The 22,500-nt window shown below is 43.6% G+C and overlaps 1 protein-coding gene and 1 long non-coding RNA gene across 3 annotated transcripts; one reads left to right on the top strand and one right to left on the bottom strand.

Moving 5' to 3' along the window:
* Nucleotides 1-37: 37 nt before the first annotated feature.
* On the top strand, nt 38-5,199 carry LOC127006198 (uncharacterized). Of its 2 annotated transcripts, none has more exons than XR_007759190.1 (2): nt 38-4,640; nt 4,723-5,199. It is a non-coding gene; the product is annotated as an uncharacterized LOC127006198 (long non-coding RNA). The 2 variants fall into 2 exon arrangements; XR_007759191.1 differs by having other exon boundaries at nt 4,682-5,199.
* Nucleotides 4,270-18,507, bottom strand: LOC127006194 (uncharacterized). Its single transcript, XM_050875772.1, has 2 exons — nt 16,647-18,507; nt 4,270-6,476 (listed from the first exon to the last, which is right to left on the bottom strand). The coding sequence occupies exons 1-2, from the start codon at nt 17,524-17,526 to the stop codon at nt 6,355-6,357; spliced, it is 1,002 nt and encodes a 333-aa protein (XP_050731729.1). The 5' UTR covers nt 17,527-18,507; the 3' UTR covers nt 4,270-6,354.
* Nucleotides 18,508-22,500: the final 3,993 nt, after the last annotated feature.

Here is a 22,500-nt window from a genome sequence, read left to right as displayed (position 1 = left end):
GCACCTCCTCCTCCTTCTCCTCCTCCTTAAACACCTGTCAATTTATTATTTGCTCTTCAATTTACTCTCTCTCTCTCTCTCTCTCTCTCTCTCTCTCTCTCTCTCTCTTTTTCACAATTTTCTTTTTCTCATTTATTTTTTGTTACAGGAATTGAAGGAAAGGACAAAGAAGAGGGAGAGGAAGAGGAGGAAGAAGAGAAGAAGAAGAGGAAGAAGATGAAGAGAAGAAATGGTAGTAGAAGATGAAGAAGAGGAGGAAGAGAGGAGGAAGAGAAGATGGAGGAGGAGGAGGAAGATATATATTAACAGAGGAATTATAAGTGGAAAAATAATAATAAGAAAAAGAAGAAGAAAGAAGAAGAAGAAGAAGAAGAAGAAGAAGAAGAAGAAGAAGAAGAACAAACAAATAAGAGGAGGTAAAGACGAAAGAAGAAGCAGAACAAGAAATAAAAGAAGGGACAGGTGAAGGAGGAGGAGGAGGAGGAGGAGGAGGAGGAGGAGGAGGAGGCCAGGTTGGCAGGTGTGTTTACCATAATTAGCCAAACTTACCTTTCAACTTTTCCTTTCTGCATCGTTTCTATTCTTTCTTCCTTTCTTTCTCTTCTCTTTGCTCTTTCCATTATGTCTATTTTACTTTTTCTTTTCTTTTTCTCGTTTTCATTATTTTATCTTCCTTTCTATCTTCATTATCTTTATCTCTTTCATTCTCCAATATGTCTCATCTTTTTTTCTTTATTTTCTATTCTTTCTTCCTTTCTTTCTCTTCTTTTTCTCGTTTTCATTATTTTATCTTCCTTTCTTTCTTCATTATCTTTCTATCTTTCATTCTTCAATATCTCTTATCTTCTTTTTCCTCCCTATCTCTTCTCTTTGCCCTTTCTACTTTACTTTTTCTCCTTTTCATTATTTTATCTTCCTTTCTTTCTTCATTATCTTTCTATCTTTCATTCTTCAATATCTCTTATCTTCTTTTTTCTTTATTTTCTTTTTCCTCCCTATCTCTTCTCTTTGCCCTTTCTACTTTACTTTTTCTCCTTTTCATTATTTTATCTTCCTTTCTTTCTTCATTATCTCCATTATCTCCCTTTATCTACATGTTTCTCCGTTGTCTTTATCTCTTTCATTCTCCAATATCTGTCTCTACCCCTCTACCCCTTCCCTTCACATACCCCCAGAACCAACACACACAACATCCCACCCCTCCCCTTCCCTTCCTTTCCCATCCCCCCAAAACCAACACACACAACATCCCACCCCTCCCCTTCCCTTTCCCTCCCATCCCCCCAACACACCACACAGCTACTCACGAGGAGGAGGAGGAGGAGGAGGAAGAAGGTGAAGGAAGGAAGGGATTGAGAATTTTCTAACTTTTAATTTCTTTTTCTTTCCCTTCATTTTGTTTCTCTCCCTAACTACTACCACTACTACTACTACTACTATTACTATTACTACTATTACTACTACTACTACTACACTAACATCTCTTATTTACTATTATTTCCACCTTTTCCAGCATTTGTCAGTTATATTATACGAGTTTTTTTTTTCTCCTCATTTCTTAACAGCTGACGTACACTTCTATTTCTACTTTTTTTTTCTTTCTCTTGATAATAATAGGTTTGATTTCATTCATTGGATAGCTTTATTTTTCTTTAGTCTTCTTTCTTTTTTTTCATGTTTTTCATTTTAATTTTCATGGAGTCTATTTTTTTTTTTTGGTAACATTTTTCTTTCTTTTAATTGGTAACATTTTTTTTCAATTGTTTCCTATTGATTATTTCTTTCTCTTGATATTTTTCCTCTTTTCATAGATTTGTTTTCATTCTTATTTTCATGGATAGCCTATTTTTTCTTCTTTTTTTTTTTGGTAACATTTTTCTTTCTTTTAATTGGTAACATTTTTTTTCAATTGTTTCCTATTGATTATTTCTTTCTCTTGATAATTTTTTTCTTCTTTTCATAGGATTGTTTTCATTGTTATTTTCATGGATAGCCTATTTTTTTTTTTTGGTAACATTTTTCTTTCTTTTAATTGGTAACATTTTTATTCAATTGTTTCCTATTATTTCTTTCTCTTGATATTTTTCCTCTTTTCATAGATTTGTTTTCATTGCTATTTTCATGGATAGCCTATTTTTTCTTCTTTTTTTTTTTGGTAACATTTTCTTTCTTTTAATTGGGAACCTTTTTCAATAATCGTTTTTTTTTATTATTTCCTATTTATTATTTCTTTCTCTTGATATTTTTTTCCTTTTCTTCTTTTCATAGGATTGTTTTCATTCTTATTTTCATGGATAGCCTTTTTTTCTTTTCTTCTTTTGGTAACATTTTTTTTAATTGGTAACTTTTCTATTTTTTCGTTATTTTTTGCAATTGCTTCCTATTTATTATTTCTTTCCCTCGATATATTTTTTTTAATTCTTTCTATTGGTACATAAATTCTAATCATTCTCTTCGTTTTATTATTTTTCCTTTTCCTTCTCAACGACTTTTGAACTCTTCTGATGAGGTTTTTCAATATTTCTTCCACTCTATCTTGATCTCTTCTCTATTTCTATCTATTTAGGCCTAATTTCTTTGTGTATCTTTTCTTTCACTCTTTCTCTTCCTTCTTTTCTGACAATAATGATGATGGTAAGTAACGATAATGATCCTAATTAGTTGGCTGAGATTCTTTACCTTAATAATAATAATAATAATAATAATAATAATAATAATAATAGTAAGGTTATTATTGTCATTAAAACACAGGTCTAACATTATTCTTTTTATTTTTACCCTTTAATCGAATATCTTATCAACATATGTACAGAAAATGGTCATCTTTATCCTCTCTATGTACACTATGGACAGGTACACACACACACACACACACACACACACAACGAAGACATGATTAGGCTTTCCAATACTTCTTTAATTCTCACAATATATCTTTTCTATTTCCATCTCTTTCTCACTTCAATCAATTTCTTTTCTTGGTATCTGTGTGTAGCTTTTCTTTCATTCTTTCTCTTCCTTCCTTCCTTTCTTACTTTGTTTTCTTTCTCTTCCTTTCGTCCATGAGATCAGGGCATTCAATCACACTATTTCACTCTCAACTTTCTACTTTTTTTTCACATCTTAAAGTATAAACAGACAGACAGACTGAATGAGGTGGAGGGGAGAGAATGGAAGGGAAATGGAAAGGTGGGAGAGGGGGTGAGAAGGGTGGGGTTACTTTTATCTTATTGGGTGAGGAAGGAAAGGGGTGAAATGGGGGGAAGGATGGGGAGTTAGTCTTCCTATTTGTGGGGAGAAGGGGAGTCAGGGAGGAGGGGTGAGGGAAGGAAGGAAGAATTTGTGAGTTTGTGGGCTGAAATAATTAACTGAGGAAGAGTTTAGTAAAATGAAACTAGTGTAACTATTAAAGAGAGAGAGAGAGAGAGAGAGAGAGAGAGAGAGAGAGAGAGATTAGCTCACACGTTGCTGTCTGTCTGTCTCAATCACTTTGCCTCACCAACACACAAAAACAAAAGTAATAGTAATAATAAATCGTCCACACATTTGAAAACATTTGCGAAACGTCAGAGAGAGAGAGAGAGAGAGAGAGAGAGAGAGAGAGAGAGAGAGAGAGAGAGAGAGAGAGAAAACAAGACATCATCATTTCATTGAGCAACACTAGAAAGGTTAAACAAACAAACAAACAAACAAACACACACACGAACAAACATTAAAAAAATCTTGTACTTATTTTCAAGATCAATAGTTGTTGTTTTTGTTGTTGTTGTTATTATTATTATTTTATCAAAGAAGGAAAGAAAGAAAGAATGAGAAAGAAAAAAAAATAGATAGATTAGATTTCTTTCTTTAATACATCTTTTTCATTACTTCCAGAGAGAGAGAGAGAGAGAGAGAGAGAGAGAGAGAGAATCTTTGGAACACAGATTTGAACTCCATATTTCTTACATCATCATCGTCATCATCATCAGCATCATAATAGCGTAACATGGGCTTAATAATAATATACAAAAAAAGAAGAGGAGAAAGAGGAGAAGAGGAGGGTAGGGAGAAGGAGGGATAAGACAGATTTGGAGGAAGAGAAAACATAATAATAATAATAATAATGGTAATGGTAGTAACAGTAATGGTGGTAGTAGTAGTAGTAGTAGTAGTAATAGTAGTGGTAGTAATAAAAATAGGTAAACTATAACTTGTAAACTATAACTGTATGCCTGTCTGTATGCATGTATGTAAGTATGTATGTATGTATGTATGTAAGAATGTTAGTGTGTGTGTGTGTGTGTGTGTGTGTGTGTGTGTGTGTGTGTGTGTGTGTGTGTGTGTGTGTGTGTGTGTGTGTGTGTGTGTGTGTGTGTGTGAACAGACTGGCAATCTCAACTATTGTATGGCGTGGAAGCGGTTAACCAACAAAAAAACAAAAAAACGGAACTGTACAGAACTAATGCCGGAAGCGATGGGTAAGAGGTGGGTAAGGATAGGGAATATTGGGGAAGGAAAGGAAGGGTTATATATTGGCCTGGAAGGGTTGGGGGAATGGAAGGATAGGATGGGGAAGGTTGGGGAAGATGGGCAAGGATTACATATTGGCTGGGGAAGGTTGGGGAAGAAGGGCAAGGGTTACATATTGGCTGGGGAAGGTCGGGAAAGAATGGCAAGGGTTACATATTGGCTGGGGAAGGTTGGGTTACAAGGGCAAGGATTACATATTGGCTGGGGAAGGTTGGGGAAGAAGGGCAAGGGTTACATATTGGCTGGGGAAGGTTGGGGAAGAAGGGCAAGGATTACATATTGGCTGGGGAAGGTTGGGGAAGAAGGGCAAGGATTACATATTGGCTGGGGAAGGTCGGGGAAGAAGGGCAAGGGTAACATATTGGCTGGAGAAGGTTGGGGAAGATGGGCAAGGATTACATATTGGCTGGGGAAGGTTGGGGAGTGAAGGGGAAGAAGTGGGGATAATTTGGGAAGGATGGAGAATGTAAGGTAAGGCGAGGAAGGGTTACTGAATGGGTATGAAGGGTTGGGGAAGGGAAAGGAGATGATGTAACAAGTTGGGGATGGTGGGGAAGGGTTCGGGGAGTACAGGTATGGTTGGGTTAATTAACTGTGACTAAAATTAATTACTACGAAACAGGTAAGGAAGAAGAGGAGGAAGAGGAAGACGAAGAAAGTAGAAGACGAGGAAGAGGAAGAAGAGGGGAATGGGGGGAAGGAGGAGGAGGAGGGAGTAGTGGGGAGGGATGGGGCTGAGATCATTTCTGGGGGGAGGGGGGAGGCAGAGGAGGGGAAAGATTTAATAAATATTCATAAAGATTCTTCACATAAATAATGACACTTAGAAATTTTGTACTCTGGAGGAGGAGAGAGAGAGAAAAAGTTGGAAAGTTTCGTTTAGTCGGCGCAACATCTGTGGTCATATGCCGGAGAGGGACAGGAGGGGAAGGAATTATAGAAGGGAACAGATCCCAGGAGACGGGACACAACCCCCGATTAATACCTAGTATCCATTCACTGCTGGGTGGACAGGGGCGTAGGGTATCGGAAAAGCCGCCCAAATTTTTCCACTCCGCCCGGGAATCGAACCCGGGCTCTCTCGGTTGTGAGCCGAGTGTGCTAACCACTGCACCACGAAGCCCCCTAGAGAGAGAGAGAGAGAGAGAGAGAGAGAGAGAGAGAGAGAGAGAGAGAGAGATTAATAGATGTGAAATAATTACTTACTAAGAAAAAAATGTCGAAAAAAATAAAATAAAAGGAATTTGAGATCAAACTTGGGTGAATGCGGCAGTGAACAAATGCACGCACAAACGCACACACCCATACATATGTACACAAATAATAATGATAATAATAATAATAATAATAATAGTAATAATATGAAAAGAATAATAAAAAATAATAATAAGACTGAAAAAAATAAATAAAATAAAAAAGAAAAGTCATTTCTATTTACACACAAAAAAACAAACTTAAACAAACAAACAAACTGAGATCATAAATGTTTGTATTTTGGCGCCCTTGGTGGGGGGGCGAGGGGGGAGAGGGGGAGGGGAAGGGAAAATATGTGGGGAGGAGGAGGAGGGGGAGTGAGATCTTGTATATTGGGGAAAGGGGGAGAGGGAGGGCTGAAGGGGAATGGGGGTAAAAAAAAAAAAAAATAAGGGGATTGGGGATGATTCAAGAGGGGGGGGGGAGTTGGGGATTTAGAAGGGAAATGGAGAAGGGTATGGCTGGGGATTAAGGGGAGGGGGCGTTTCCAAAGAGGAGGGGGGGGGGGTATATGGGGGTCAAGTGAAAATTTGGGGGAAAGGGTTGCGGGTTCCATCTTTCCTAGTGGAGTGCTGGAGGGGGCGGGGGTTATGAGGAGGAGGAGGGCTGGTGGGGGGCGCGCGGTCTCTTGAGGGGGGGCGGGGGCGTGGCGGCGGCGTCCATCTTCGGGGGCGGTCGCTTGCTGCCCCTCCGTCTGATCGGCAGGTACGCTGGAAAGACAGAAATACACGCGGTCAGGAAGACGTACACACACACATAAACGTACATGCATGGTAAAAAATATATATACATGGTAAAAAAACAATAATAATAATAATAATAAAAAAATATAGCTGTAAAAAATTAAGAAAACTACATGGTCAAAAAATAGTAAAAAAATAGAAAAAAAAAAAAAAAAAAAAAAAACGAACATGGGGAAAAAAAAAAGAGGTAAGCACAGTCAGAATATACGTACACACACACACACACACACACACACACACACACACACACACACACACACACACACACACACACACACACACACACACAAAAAAAAAAAAAAAGAATAGGTAGTTGGTAAAAAATAAATAATGAAGAACCGCTAATGGAAAAATATATATAAGTAAGAACATAAGCACGTAAGGAGTCTGCAAGAGGCCGGTAGGACTATCCAAGGCAGCTCCTGTAATCCTAACCCCGCGTGACCTCACCATCCATGAGTTTATGTTACCCCTCGTTGAATGTATCTATGGTATTGGCACTCACAACATTACTGCCAAGGCTGTTTCACTTCTCCAAGGCAGCTCCTGTAAACCCAACCCCGCCTGACCTCACCATCCATGAGTTTATGTTACCCCTCGTTGAATGTATCTATGGTATTGGCACTCACAACATGACTGCCAAGGCTGTTTCACTTCTCCAAGGCAGCTCCTGTAAACCCAACCTCGCCTGACCTCACCATCCATGAGTTTATGTTACCCCTCGTTCAATGTATCCATGGTATTGGCACTCACAACATGACTGCCAAGGCTGTTCCACTCCTCCACGACTCTATTGGTTAATCAGTTTTTCCCTATGTCTCGATGAATCTGAGTTTACCTAACTTAGGGTTGTATTGCAAGACATTTCGCGGCCCGAGAACATATATTTGACAAGGCTTTCGCAGGAGTTGTGGGCATTTCTAGTAGTTTTATGATCCTGGTGGTAGTCTGACCCTTCCTCTGTACCGTGAACCTAAAGAAACACTCATTAAAACCCGACTGACCCCCTCTTTGACCTTTAGAAATAGCTGATGTGAGATGCGAAGGTGTCTTATCATACCGACCTTAATAGAAATACGATCATCACCATCATCTGGGCGAATAAAAACTACTACTATCATCATCATCATCATTATTATTAGGGGCTTTATTATGTCCGTTTAAAACCCATACGCTGCCGTGGTCTAGGGGTCAGCGTGCCTGGCTACCACTCCGCGGGCCCATGCAAGCTCACCCAGCTGTTCATCCTCCCTTTCGGGCTGGTCGATCAATGACTACCTGGGGAAATCAGGGGAAGATAAGCTGTGGTAATACCGGATTTCACATTGGGTCGTGTCCCGGGGTAACTGATTCTTGCCTAACACTGCCTCAAAGGACCAACGGATCGGAGATGAGCACCGAGCCACGCGCATCTATAGCGTTTTTTTTTTTACAGCAGAGACAATGCAAGGGCGTATAAAAAAAGAAAACAATAATGAAAAAAAAAGCCCGCTACTTACTACTCCTAAATAGAGTAGAGTAGCCAAAAAGAGAAATTAAACACCTTTGCAAACACCTTAACATTTACACCCATTGCTACGTGTCCTGCCCGGCTCTCCTACCCCCAAAACCCCATTTAACATCCCCTTTAATGAAGCCCTTGAGCCATTTATTAAAGTTTACGGTAAAGAGGAAAAGAAAAATGTATATGGTAAAATTATAATGACTAACGTACACGATCACAATATGAGGAAAAAACGTACACGGTAAAACAATAATGAATAAAACGTTTGTGAAAGAAAATAATGAATAAAACGTTTGTGGAAGAAAATATTGAAAAAAACGTTTGTGGAAGAAAATATTGAAGTAAACGTTTGTGGAAGAAAATAATGAAGAAAACGTATGTGGAAGAAAATAATGAAGAAAACGTATGTGGAAGAAAATATTGAAGAAAACGTATGTGGAAGAAAATATTGAAGTAAACGTATGTGGCAAAGAAATAATGAAAAAAAAGAGTAAAAAAATAATATAATTAAAAAAACAAAAAAATCGACAAAAACAAAGTAAAAAAATATGAAAAAAGATGAAAAATGATAGAAAAATGGCAAAACAACAACAACAACAACGACACATACGTACACACAAACAATCATGTATAAAAAGAAGCGCAGAGTAAAAAAAATATAAAATAAATAAAAAATAAAAATAAAATAAAATAAAAACAAACACACATACACAACAACATACGCACACACTTGGCTTCAGTAGCAGGAAAAAAACAAGATAAAAAAGAAGAGGACGAAGAAAGGAGGAGGAGGAGGAGGAGGAGGAAGAGGGAGTGGATTACGCCTTTCTTCCCCCGAACAGATTGTAACATGGAGGAGCAGGTGCAGCCCTCCTCCTCCTCCTCCTCCTCCTCCTTCTCATTGCAACCAACCACTACCCACTGTTGCCCTCTCTTGTTCCTCTTCTTCCTCCTCCTCTTCCACTACTATAACAAGGCGATCAAGATAAAGGAGGAGGAGGAGGAGGAGGGAGAGGAGGGAGAGAGAAAGGGAAGACGGGGAGGAAAGAAAAAAAGAAAAAAGAAAAGGAGGGAGATGAAAAGGAAAGGTACAGAAATAAAATAGTAGAGAGAGAGAGAGAGAAATAGCTGGAGGGGGTAATTACGAAGGAAGAACAGAGGAGGAGGAGGAGGAAGAGGAGGAGGAGGAGGCCAGGTAGTCTCCCAAAGGTTAAATCGGGGTCAAAGGCGAGAGAGAGAGAGGTCAACATCCATCTCTTTCACTGTTTATAAAATGTTGTATCTATCGTTTCAGAGAGAGAGAGAGAGAGAGAGAGAGAGAGAGAGAGAGAGAGAGCAAAGTTCCTTCCTTACATCCTCCTTCTCCTCCTCCTCCTCGTCTTCCTCCTCCTCTTCCTCCACACGCAGAAATCTAGCATCCCTTCTGTTCCATGCCCGGAGGAGGAGGAGGAGGAGGAGGAGGAGGAGGGAGAACAAGGAGGTACACTACACACACACACACACACACACACACACGTGTACTCCGATGTATCCATCCTCTCTCTCTCTCTCTCTCTCTCTCTCTCTCCCAAACAAGGGATTTTATGTTACCTTTACTACATCTCTCTCTCTCTCTCTCTCTCTCTCTCTCTCTCTGTGTGTGTGTGTGTGTGTGTGTGTGTGTGTGTGTGTGTGTGTGTGTGTGAGAATTTTCCATGTGCGTTTGAACACACACACACACACACACACACACACATACACACATGTAGGAGTATATACGCACGCACGCTTAGCAACAGAGTGTGTGTGTGTGTGTGTGTGTGTGTGTGTGTGTGTGTGTGTGTTGCAAGTATATCAGTTGTGTGTGTGTGTGTGTGTGTGTGTGTGTGTGTGTGTGTGTGTGTGTGTGTGTGTGTGTGTACATGGTAAGTATATCAAGTGTGTGTGTGTGTGTGTGTGTGTGTGTGTGTGTGTGTGTGTGTGTGTGTGTGTGTTGACCTTTGACCCTGGAACCGTGATTACCGCACCTCTCTCTCTCTCTCTCTCTCTCTCTCTCTCTCTCTCTCTCTCTCTCTCTCTTTCGTGTCCTGGTCATCAGTTAAGAGACAGACGATACTTGAGAGAGAGAGAGAGAGAGAGAGAGAGAGAGAGAGAGAGAGAGAGAGAGAGAGAATTTTAATATAATCTTCTTCCTCCTCTTATTTTTTCTTCTTCCTCTTCTTCTTTCCCTTCCCTCAATTTCCCAAGAGGTCACAGAGGTCGAGGAGGAGGAAGAGGAGGTCAAGGTCTTCCTCCTCCTCCTCTTCTTCCCTCTCATTTTTTATCAACCTATTTCTTACACCCCTTTCCTCTCTCGTCTTTTTTCTTTTAATCATATTTTCTTTAATCTTTTTCCTCCTCCTCCTTTTTTATCTCTTCCTTTCACCTTGTCCTTATTTTTTAACTTCAACCTTCCTCTTCCTTTATTAATTTTCTACTTATTTCTTGTTTTTTTTTATTCTTTGTCTCTCAATCTTCCTCTTTCTCTTCTTTCTTTCCTTTCCTTCTTTATTTTAATCTTTTCCTTCCTCCTTGTCCTTTTTTTTTTTTACTTCAATCTTCCTCTTCTATTTCTACTTATTTGTTGTTGTTTTCTTTGTGTCTCTCAATCTTCCTCTTTCTCTTCCTCTTTTAATCTCCTTCTTCCTCTTCATTTCTACTTATTTCAATTTTTTTTTGTCTCTCAATCTTCCTCTTCCTCTTTTAATCTCCTCCTTCCTCTTCATTTTGTACTTATTTCTTGTTTTTTTCCTTTAAATCTATATCTCTCAATCTTCCTCTTCTTTATTTCCTTGCCCTTTCTTCCTCTTTTTATCTCCTCCTTCCTCCTCTTTTTTTTCCTTCCCTCTCCCTCCTCCTCCTATTTCTTACACCCTCTTACTCTCCCTTTTTTTCTGCTACATATATATTTTTCTCATTATCTTCCTTCTCCTCCTTCTATCTCTCTTCCTCTCTTACAATTTATTCTTCCCCATTCCTCCTCCTATTTTTTTCCTCCATTTCTTTTTCACTTCTATCTACGTATTTTCTCATTCTTATAATCATCTTCCTTCTTCCTCTTCTTTCCTCCCCTTTCTCCTCCTCTTCTCTCTATCTCTCTTCCTTCCTCTTTGTCCTTTTTTCTTCCCTTCCTCCTCCTTCTCCTCCTCCTCGTAGCCATAGAATCAGGGAAGAATTGAATTAGAGTTGATGGGAGGAGGAGGAGGAGGAGGAGGAGGAGGAGGGAGGTTAACTGATTACTTCCTCCCTCCTTAAATCTCGCCTTCTTTGCCTCCTCCTCCTCCTCCTCCTCCTCCTCCTCCTCCTCCTTTTCTCTTCTCTACTCCTCCTCCTCCTCCTCTTCTCTTTCTTTTTCTCTTTACTCTTCCTCCTCCTCTTTTTCCTTCTTCCTTTTTCTCTACTCATCTTCCTCCTCCTCCTTTTCTCTCTTCCTTTTTCTACTCTTTATTATTCTTCCTCCTCTTCTTCCCTCTTCTCCTTTCCACTCCTCTTCCTCCCCCTCCTCCTCCTAGTCCTCTCATAACTATATCCTTCCTTTCCCCTCCTCCTACTACACCTCCTCCTCCTCCTCCTCCTTCTTCTTCTTCTTCTTCTTCATCTTCTTCCTCCTCCTCGTGAAGAAGAGAAGGAATTTTCTTACTATGAGTGTGTATGTTTATTTGTGTGAGTTTTATGAGAGAGAGAGAGAGAGAGAGAGAGAGAGAGAGAGAGAGAGAGAGAGAGAGGCTTACCTCCTTCCCTCCCTTCCTTCTCCTCTCAAACACATTAAACCTCCCCTTCCCTCTCTCCTCCTCCACCTCCTCTTCCCCTTCCTCCTCAGCAACAAGAAATAAGTGTAGCAAATGGAGGAGGAGGAGGAGGTGGAGGAGGAGGAGCTTTCATAATAATTAAATCTTTCTGAATGGCTGTGTGCGTGAACCTAAGCGTAAACACAAACACACACACACACACACTACACGCAAAATAAATGGTGAGAGAGAGAGAGAGAGAGAGAGAGAGAGAGAGAGAGAGAGAGAGAGAGAGAGAGAGAGAGAGTTTGTTTCACCCCTTCCTCTTCCTCCTCCTCCTCCTCCCCCCCAACAATATAGGTGATGACTGATCCTCCTCCTCCTCCTCCTCCTCCTCCTCTTTTTCACTTTTGGGCAGTTTATGGAGGTGACCCTAACCCCCCCCCTCCTTCCCTCCTCCTCCTTTTCCCTCCCTCCCTCTTCCTTTCTTCCTTTTAAACGACCAACACGGACATAAAAATGATGGATAGGAGGAGGAGGAGGAGGAGGAGGAGTGAAATAAAGAAAAGGAAGAAATGGGGGAAGGAAGGAAAACAGGAAGGAAGTAAAAGGAAGAAAGTGAGAAAAAGCAACTCTCTCTCTCTCTCTCTCTCTCTCTCTGACAGATGGGATTGGCCAACAACAGCATCACCAGAGAGAGAGAGAGAGAGAGAGAGAGAGAGAGAGAGAGTTTCCCGCCTAATTTTCCATCCACGTGGTTTTCAATACTATATTTACTACTACTACCACCGCTACTACTACTATTACTACTACTACTACTACTACTACTGCTGCTAATAATGATGCTATTGCAAGGATATAGTAGTAGTAGTAGTAGTAGTAGTAGTAGTAGTAATAGCAGTAGTAGTAGTAGTAGTAGTAGTAATCTTATTCTTTTCCACCTCTCAAATATACCAACCTATTTTTACTACTACTACTACTACTACTACTACTACCACCTCCTCTTTCCCCCTTAGGCTATTACAAACCAGCTACTCTCTCTCTCTCTCTCTCTCTCTCTCTCTCTCTCTCTCTCTCTCTCTCTCTCTCTCTCTACGCATATGTTAAATCTTTCTTCCACCACACCTCCTCCACCTCCATATTACGTTGTGGAGGAAGGGGCGGGGGAGTTTGGAGGAGGAAGAGGAGGAGGAGGAGGAGGAGGAGGAGATAAGCAAGGGAGCAGAGAAGTTGAGGGAGAGTTGGGAAGGGGAGAAGAATGGAAGAAGCAAGAAGAAGAGGAGGAGGAGGAGGAGGAGGTAGCGAAGATGGTAAGGGGAGGGAAGTGAAGAAGAAGAAGAAGAAGAAGGAGGAGGAGACCGGGAGAGGAGACGCAAGGGGAAAGAAGAGGAAGAGGAGGAGGAGATGACATTGGGAGAGGAGGAAAAGGAGTTAAACAAGGAGGAGAGGAGGGAGAAGAGACGGAGGAGGAGGAGAAGAGGAGGAGAGGGGGAAGAGGAGGAGGAGGAGGAGGAGGAGGAGGAGGAGGTGGAGGAGCTGAATTGACATCTATCAACTGCTGGCAATGACGAGGAGGAGGAGGAGGAGGGAGGAGGTGGAGAAGGAGGAGGGAGGAGGAAGAGGTGAAGGGATATACGACCTTAGGAACACGTGTTTTTAGGGGTCATTTTGCGGACCTGAAGACCTGTGTTGCATACGCCTATCTCCCCCCCCACCCCCCTCCTCCTCCCTACCTCCCTCCTCCTCTTCTGACTTCTACCAAACCAAATCTACTCTTCCTCCTCCTCTTCCTCATGATTTTCCTTTTCCTAACCTCCTTCACCTCCTCCTCCTTCCTCCTCCTCCCTTGCATAGGCCTACAAACTATCAAAAAACGGAAAAAATAAAGAAAAACAAGAAAATAATTCACAGTGGCGGTCTATGGCAAACCCTTCAGCGGGCGTCCTCACACCGACCCCTTTCTAACGACCCCCTCCATGCCCATTCACCCATCACACACCCATGACAACCCCGCCCCCATCACGCCACGCCCCTACGGTTAAATATACTTATGGGTGTGCGTGGGGGGCGTGGACGGGGGTGGGGGGCACGAGGGCGGGGGGGCATAAGCGGGGTCATGCTCAACCACGCCATCGCTAGTGTTGGGGGAGAGGGAGGGGGGGCAGGGGGGGGCTTGATAAGATTTAAAGTACTCTTATTTTCGCTGTTTTCCCCAATTCCCCATGTTTCTACGGCGTCCCCAGGGGTAAGGGGGTGAGATTAGGGCCTCTTCTGCCTCCCCATGTCCCCCCCTGTGGTTGGGGAAGAGGGGAAGTTGGGGAAAAAGGGGATAAAAAAGGGAAGAAGTTGAAGTGGGTGGGTGGGTTAAGCTTATACAGTTGCAGCTCCTCTCTCTCTCCCTCTCTCTCTCTCTCTCTCTCTCTCTCTCTCTCACAAGTTTCAACCCGCACTCGGCAACGACGAAAACAGTCTCTCTCTCTCTCTTTCTCTCTCTCTCTTCTTCGTTCCTCACTCACTTCTGCACCTCTCTCTCTCTCTCTCTCTCTCTCTCTCTCTCTCTCTCTCTCTCTCGTCTTCGTACCTTACTCACTTCTGTACCTCTCTCTCTCTCTCTCTCTCTCTCTCTCTCTCTCTCTCTCTTTCTCTCATCTTCGTCCCTTACTCACTTCTGTACCTCTCTCTCTCTCTCTCTCTCTCTCTCTCTCTCTCTCTCTCTCTCTCTCTTCGTTCCTCACTTCTGTACCTCTCTCTCTCTCTGGTAGGCTCGTTAAGTTCAAGGAGGAGGAGGAGGTTGAGAAAGGTGTAAATCCCGTAATTTAACACCTGAGAGATAGAGAGGAAGAGAGAGAGATTAGAGATAGCTTTAACTCTCTCTCTGGACCGTGAGTGAGTGAATTTAATTTTAAAACCTAACCCTTCTCTCTCTCTCTCTCTCTCTCTCTCTCTCTCTCTCTCTCCTCAACGAGATTCTATTTTGAATTTTCTTCCTTTATCTCTATTGTACATTACACGTATCCTCCTCTTCCTCTTTCTTCTCCTCTTACTTCCTCTCCTCTTCCTCCTCCTCCTCTTATCTGCACCCTATCTTTTTTTTTCTTCCCTCCTCCTCTTCTTCCATGTCCAAAAAAGGGAATATTTCAAAAGGTTAAAGCAAGTCTCTCTCTCTCTCTCTCTCTCTCTCTCTCTCTCTCTCTCTCTCTCTCTCAACTTCGCATGACAAAACATCTTCAGTGGCTTACAAAGAGAGTCAAATCAGCGCCTATTAGAGAGAGAGAGAGAGAGAGAGAAGCGTCCTCGCTCACTTGACACTAACACATCCACCTCCTCCTTCTCCACCTTCTTCCTCTCCCTACTCCTCCTCCTCCTTCATCTTTTCCCATAAATTTGCATAGCTATAAATCAACATGAGGAAGAGGAGGAGGAGGAGGAGAGAAGAGCAAGATGAAAAAAGAGGATGGAGAAAAGGAAAAGAATAAGATGGGGAAGAAAAAGAGGAGGAAGAGAGGGAGGAGGAGGAGAGAAGAGAAAGATGAAAAAAAGAAAAGAGCAAGATGGAGAAGAAAAAGAGGAGGGAAGGAAGGAATAGGATTTGCAAAGTGTGTGCGTGTGTTTGTTGCTACTTGCCCCCCTTCCTTCCCTCCTCTCCTTCCCCACCTTCACCATCTCTTCTTGAATCCCTAACTCCTTTCCCCAACCCGTCATCCCCTTCCCTACCCCCTTCAATTTCTTCCCTAACCCTTTCAGAAACACCTTTAACCCTTCCACTAATCCCCATCCTATTCCACTTCCCCCAATACCCCAACTGACCTCTTCTTCCTCCCCCTATTCGCCAACCTTTTCACACCCATCTCTACCCCTTCCCCCACCCCCCATCCCCTTCCCCACCCTGTACTCCTAATCCTCCTACCCCATCTCTGACCTCTTCTTCCCCTACCTCTTCCCCAACCCCTTTAAAGCTTCCTCTCCATTCCCCAACTCCCCAAGCCTCCCCCTAACCCGTTCTCCCCTCCCATTGGCTAAGCTGGGGCGGGTTCTTGGCTGTGATTGGCGGTTGGATCTGTCACGTGACGCATTGCTGATGACGTCATTGGCAGCGCGGGGTGTGTACTGATGCTCTCTCTAGCAAGGCAAGCTGGCAACCTCTCTCTCTCTCTCTCTCTCTCTCTCTCTCTCTCTCTTCTTCCACTCATGGCAACTTCTGTACACACACACACACACACACATGCAACCTGACCCATACTGTCTCCAACTCTCTCTCTCTCTCTCTCTGGGTGTGCGTTATAAATAAATACGTTAGGCGCTCTGAGAGAGAGAGAGAGAGAGAGAGAGAGAGAGAGAGAGAGAGAGACCCTTTCCCCAACTTGTCATCCCTTCATTAACCCTTCCAGTTTCCTTCCCCAACCCCTTCACCCCCCATTCCCCCTACTTTCAAATCCCCTTCCCCTAAAAAAATCTCCCACATTATTTTGTACATTTTTTATGGTTTTTAAATATATTCAACTGTTTTCTTTCTGTAATAAGTTAGTATCTAATAAGGACTAATTACTAATACTACCAAGAACTATAGCAATAATAATAATAATAATCACAATAATAATAATAATAGTAATAAAAATAGTATCGGATTGCAAGTATAGGATTCCCAGCATTACAAAACACACTCACGAAATCGTATAGATAAATTTTAAAGGTGTGTGTGTGTGTGTGTGTGTGTGTGTGTGTGTGTGTAAGAAGATCAGAAGACGCACACAAACACAGGATATCCTCTCTCTCTCTCTCAACGTACACACACACACACACACACACACACATTTAACATCATTTAACTGACATTTAAAACACAATAATAATAATAATAATAATAATAATAATAATAATAAAACTCACCAGAAATAGAAGTCTGCTGGTGTTGTTGGTGATGACTTTGCCTCGTACATCGCTTGGGTGGTGATGAAAGGTGGTAGTGATGATCCTCCTGCTGCTCCTTCGGCTCCATCACCACCACCTTCTTCAGCACTACCACCTCACCACCGCCCCTGTCGCCACCTCCACCACCACCGCTGTCCTTACTGGTGGTAGTGGTGGTGTTGAGATCAGCTTTTCTCGGCCTGCTGGTGGTGGTGGTGGTGGTGATGCGTGCGGTGGTGAAGATACCCTCACCACCATCATCTTCCCTTGTGGTGATGGGGGACGGGGAGGGGGTGGTTGTGGAGGTGATGGTAGTGGTGGTGGTGGTGATTTCAGTTACTGGAGGTGGCGGTGGAGGTGTTGGTGATGCGTTCGGAGACGGCGACGAGGAGGAGGACGATGATGATGATGAGGAGGTGGTGGATAGCCTCTTGGGTGGGGGAGGAGGAGGAGGAGGAAGAGGAAGATTGGAGGTGGAGGAGGAGGAAGATGCTACTGAAGAAGAAGCATCCGGAGATAAATCTTGCTGATGGAGAGATGCTGGGATCGTGGTAGTAGCTGTAGTAGTAGCCATATCAGGGAGGCTAAAACTCATCTCCACCTTATCCTCCACTTTCTTCCACGAGTACCTCCCTTCCTTGGGCTCCTCCTTCTTGAAATCGAAGTTCCAGCGCTTGCAATCCGCTTGACTAATCTTGCTAAGCTCATCTTGCACGAACTTGAGGTTGTCTTCGTGGTTGATGGGCCCGAAAAGGTTCTTCCTGACTTGGGCTGCTTGTGGGGCTGGGTCTGTGTTGAACAATCTTCTGCCTGACATTCTATAGCCCAGGTGGAAGGGAAGCGTGGCCCCCGTGGTCATGGTCAACGGTGGGTCAAGAGGTCAGAGTTCAAGGGGTGGTTGGTGGTGGTGGTGAGATTTTGGTGGGGTCAGGAGGTGGTGAGTGAGGGGTGATTGGGTATGGTGAAAGCTTGGACTGGGTTGCTGCTGGATATTGTTGCTGTTTTCACGGTTTTCTTGTTTCTGGTTGTATGTGGGATTGTTTTTTGGGGGGTAGAGATCAGGGTTTGGTTTGCGCTGGGATGATGGTTCTTTTCGGGTTTAAGTGTTTGGAAATGGCTTGGTTTACATATACGTGTTTTTCTTTTCGTTTTCGTTCCTGTTTATTTTCCACTTTTTCTGGTTGAGTGTTTTTACGTTTTCGCTGAGTCGTTGTTTCTTCGCCAACTAGTTTTTCTTCTGATATCGGTTCCTGAATGTTAGTTTTGGGGCACTTTTTGTTTTCTTTTCTATTTGTTTATATAATGATTTTCCTTCGTCTGCGGGTTTGGTTTGGTGGTGTTTGGTTTTCGCTGAGTCGTTGGCTCCTTCTTCGTCTTGTCTCTCCTTTCTTCTTCCCTTCTCTCCGTCTCTCCAATCATCCGTTTTTCCTCCACTTTTCCCTCCGTTTCTCTCCTTGATTTTTTTTTTAGAATAAGGAGGAAGAAGAAGAGAAGAGAGAAGGAAGATTTTAAGTCCTCTGAGGTTAAGTTTAAATCCTCACTCACTGCAATGTTTCCTCCTTGCTCTCTCTCTCTCTCTATCTCACTCTCTCACTTTTTCTCTCTCCCTCCCTCTCTCTCTCGGCTTCACCACGGCACAGATTTTCACACTCGCTCACACACTTAATCACGTGCTTCCTGCTCCTCTCCGTCCTCGTGCTGGCTCCTCCTCTTCTCTCCTTCACAAAATCGACAGAAAAATCCACTCGGCACAAGGCGGAGAGTTTAAAATGGCCTCCGGGAGTCGCCGCCGTACCGTCCCCTCCTCACGTAAAATCATATCTGAGCCCCTCCAAGCCCCGCGTCGGATCTTATATAACCTCGGTCGCCCATCGTCAGGGCTGCCAACCGAACGCATACGCACCTCACGAAACTTCAATTTTGGGGGTTTATCCGCACCTCCACCCCTGAAACACATCAAAATGGCGATTATTATACTAAACCACATCTATTACGACCATTTAAGGCTTTCTGAACGGTGAAATATGAGTTTGGTGAAGCCTGCCGCTCTACCAGCCAGCCAACCGTGCCATGGGGGTGTAGCAGCGTTACCCTTTCTCGGCGTCTCCTTTATACACACGCTACAGAGCCTTGACGCCTTGACTTAGCCTTTACCCTTTATCATAGTAACACCAAAACACCCTTAGCCATGCGGGGTGGATAAGGAAAAGGGTGTAAGTAGGAGAATAAAGGGTATGGTATATGGTAGCCTGACCCCTCCCCAACTTCGCGTCTCCTCCACAACCAGCGAGGATTTTTATAATATACGTAAAGTTGGAGAAATAAAAACTAATATAAAAAAAATGGTGGTGTTTGTATATTACGTGTCTTGTTTTGTGTATGGGTGGCTGGTGTGTGGTTGAGGTGGTTGATGTGTGTTTTGGGTTCTCGTTTGATTTATTTATGGAGGCGGTGGTGACATCTGTTGGCGGGAAGGGACAACAGCTGATCGACCCCCACGACCTCCCCGCCTGACCACGTGCTGGACTCGTCTATGTGTGTGTGTGTGTGTGTGTGTGTGTGTGTGTGTAATAATAAGAGGAAGAAGAAGAGGAAGAAGAAGAAGAAGAGGAAGAAGAAGAGGAAGAAGAAGAAGAAGAGGAAAAAGAAGAGGAAGAAGAAAAGGAAGAAGAAGAAGAAGAGGAAGAAGAAAAAAAAATGTATAAAGGAAGAGAGAGAGAGAGAGAGAGAGAGAGAGAGAGAGAGAGAGAGCAAGGTCATTTCGTTCGTCAGTTACGGATTCAAAATTAAACTCTCTCTCTCTCTCTCTCTCTCTCTCTCTCTCTCTCTCTCTCTCTCTCTCTCTCTCTCTCTTGCCGCCTTGACAGAATGAGCTTCATGTTAATTAAAGGTTACTGGGTCTCTCTCTCTCTCTCTCTCTCTCTCTCTCTCTCTCTCTCTCTCTCTCTCTCTCCTAGACTACAATAAATACAATGTTGAAAACGATGAAATAGCAGTAGTAGTAGTAGTAGTAGTAGTAGTAGTAGTAGTAGTAGTAGCAAAATTATCATCATCATAATAATAATAATAATAACAATAATAATATCACCACCACCACAACCATCACCACCCCACTACCAACATAACCGCCACCACTACACCACCTCACACACCACCCCCTACACCACGACCACCACAAACCCCACCGTCACCACCACCACCACCACCACCCCTCCTCACTAACCCCGCCATCACCACCACCACCACCACCACCACACCACCATTCCTTACAAACTCCACCTCACCACTATCACCACCATCACCACCACCAGTCCCTACAACCACCCATACCACCCCCATCACCTCCACCACCACCATTCCCTACAACCCCCCCATACCATCACCACCACCACCATCACCACTCCCTACAACCCCCCATACCACCCTCATCACCACCACCACCACTACCTACAACCCCCAAACCACCCCCCCCCATCACACCCACCACCCCCACTCCCCTGCAACCATACCACCCCCATCACCACCACCACCACCACTCCCTACAACCACCCATACCACCACCATCACCACCACCACCATTCCTACAACCCCCATACCATCACCACCCCCATCACCACCCCCACCACCACTACCTACAACCCCCCCATACCACCCCATCAACACCATCACCACCACCCTCACTACCACCTTCACCACCATCATCATCACCACCCTACACTCCCCCCCCACCACCACCCCTACACCCCCCTCCACCACTACCCCCTACCACCATCACCACCACCGCCATCACCACCACCATTACAACCATTTATAACAAACAATAACAATATCTCACCGAGGAGGAGGAGGAGGAGGGAAGGAAGGGGGCGGCTGCAGTGGGGTAATTTTCTCACAGAGGGGGGGTACTTTTGTCACGATGGGGGGCTGGCCTGTCGTAAAAAGAGAGAGAGAGAGAGAGAGAGAGAGAGAGAGAGAGAGAGAGAGATGAATGTGTTAAACAAGAACCAATGAACGATCAAATAAATCTTCCTCCTCCTCCTCCTTCTCTTCCTCCTCCTCCTCCTCCTCCTCCTCTTCATCTTCCACCTGTAGCTGTCTCCCAGGTGTGTTAATGGCCCCCCTCCTCCTCCTCCTCCTCCTCTTCTTTTATTTTTCTCCTCCTTCATCTCCATTTTCTCTCCTAACGTTACCTTGTCTTCCTCTTTTTCACTTTCCTTCTCCTCCTCCCTCTTCTTCCTCCTCCTTCTTCCCTCTTTTCGTCCTCTCTTCCTTCCTTCCTTCTTCCTTCATTTTTTATCTCTATTTCTCTTCCTTCCTTCCTTCCTTCCTTCTTCCTTCATCTTTTTTTTTTTCTCTCTCTCTCTCTCTCTCTCTCTCTCTCTCTCTCTCTTTCTCTTCCTTCCTTCCTTCATCTTTTTTTCTCTTTCATTCTGTTAACATCCCTTCTTTTTTCAACCTCCCTCCTCCTCCGCCTCTTCTTCCTCCTCTTCCTCCTCCTCCTCCTCATTTTTTCTTCCTTCCAATCCTCTCTTATCTTCCGTTCCCCTCTTCCTCTCTTCCTTATCTCGTTTCCTTTCCCTTCACTCTTATCTCTCCTTTCCTTCATTCTTCTCCCTTCTCTCTCCTTCCCATTCTCCCCTTTCTCTCATTCTTCCCTTTCTCTCCTTTCCATTCTCCCTTTCTTCCCATTCTCCCTTTCTCTCATTCTTCCCTTTCTCTCCTTCTTCCCATTCTTCCTTCTCTCCTTCTTCCCAGTCTTCCTTCTCTCCTTCTTCCCATTCTTCCCTCTAAATATTTTCCTCCTCTTCCTCTCTTCCCCTCTTTCTATATCTTATCTCCCCTCCTTACTCCATAAGACTCCTCTCCCTCCTTCTCCTTCTTCTTCTTCTTCTCTCCTTCCTATTCTTCCCATGCCCCTCGGACACCCACCCCATCTCTCTCTCTCTCTCTCTCTCTCTCTCTCTCTCTCTCTCTCCGTGACATCATTAGCAAACATCCGTAAATCCTGCTTTCTTTAAACTTAACCCTCCCCCCCCCCCTCTCTCTCTCTCTCTCTCGTTAATCATTCCAAAGTGTGTGTTCTCTTTCCTCCCCTGGGGTAAGGAGGAGGAGGAGGAGGAAGAGGAGGAGGAGGAGGAGGAGGAGCCATTATTTTCGGTCAAACACAAACTTCGCCGGATGTTTATTCTTCTCCTCCTCCTCCCCCTCCTCCTCCTCCTCCTTCTCTCTTCTTCCTCCTCCTCCTCCTCTTTCTCCTCCTCTTTCTGTCTTCAGCAAGGGAAAAGTGACAGAAAGAGGAGTAAGAAAAACAAAGAGAGAGAGAGAGAGAGAGAGAGAGAGAGAGAGAGAGAGAGAGAGAATTTCACGTATAGGGTTAAAAGGAGAGGAGACCGAAGGAGAGAAAAAGAGGAGGAGGAGGAGGAGGAGGAGGAGGAGAATACCTGACCGTGATTTATCCAAGCATGAGGTAGATTGAGAGAGAGTGAGCTATTTCTCTCTCTCTCTCTCTCTCTCTCTCTCTCTCTCTCTCTCTCTCTCTCTCTCTCTCTCTCTCTCTCTCTCTCTTTTTTTATTTAAACGGCTGTCTGAATATTGTGCTAAAGTTTTATGTTTTATGCTTCATCTCTCTCTCTCTCTCTCTCTCTCTCTCTCTCTCTCTCTCTCTCTCTCTCTCTCTCTCTCTCTCTCTCTCTCTCTCTCTCTCTCTCTCTCTCTCTCTCTCTCATATGTAATTTTTTTTTCCGACACAGTTCACACATACATACAGAGAGGAGGAGGAGGAGGAGGAGGAGGAGGAGGAAGAGGAGGAGGAGGAGGGAAGGGTGGAGGAGAA

This window comes from Eriocheir sinensis, chromosome 32 (assembly GCF_024679095.1).
Source record: "Eriocheir sinensis breed Jianghai 21 chromosome 32, ASM2467909v1, whole genome shotgun sequence".
Lineage (NCBI taxonomy): Eukaryota > Metazoa > Arthropoda > Malacostraca > Decapoda > Varunidae > Eriocheir > Eriocheir sinensis.
The sequence above is the reverse complement of the archived record's forward strand: the minus strand, read 5'-3'. Positions and strand labels throughout refer to the sequence as shown.

Coding starts and splice junctions, on each gene's coding strand:
- LOC127006194 (XM_050875772.1), bottom strand. CDS start 17,526: ATGACCACGGGGGCCACGCTTCCCTTCCACCTGGGCTATAGAATGTCA. Junction 6,477..16,646: donor CCAGCAGACTTCTATTTCTG/GTGAGTTTTATT, acceptor CTGTCTTTCCAG/CGTACCTGCCGATCAGACGG.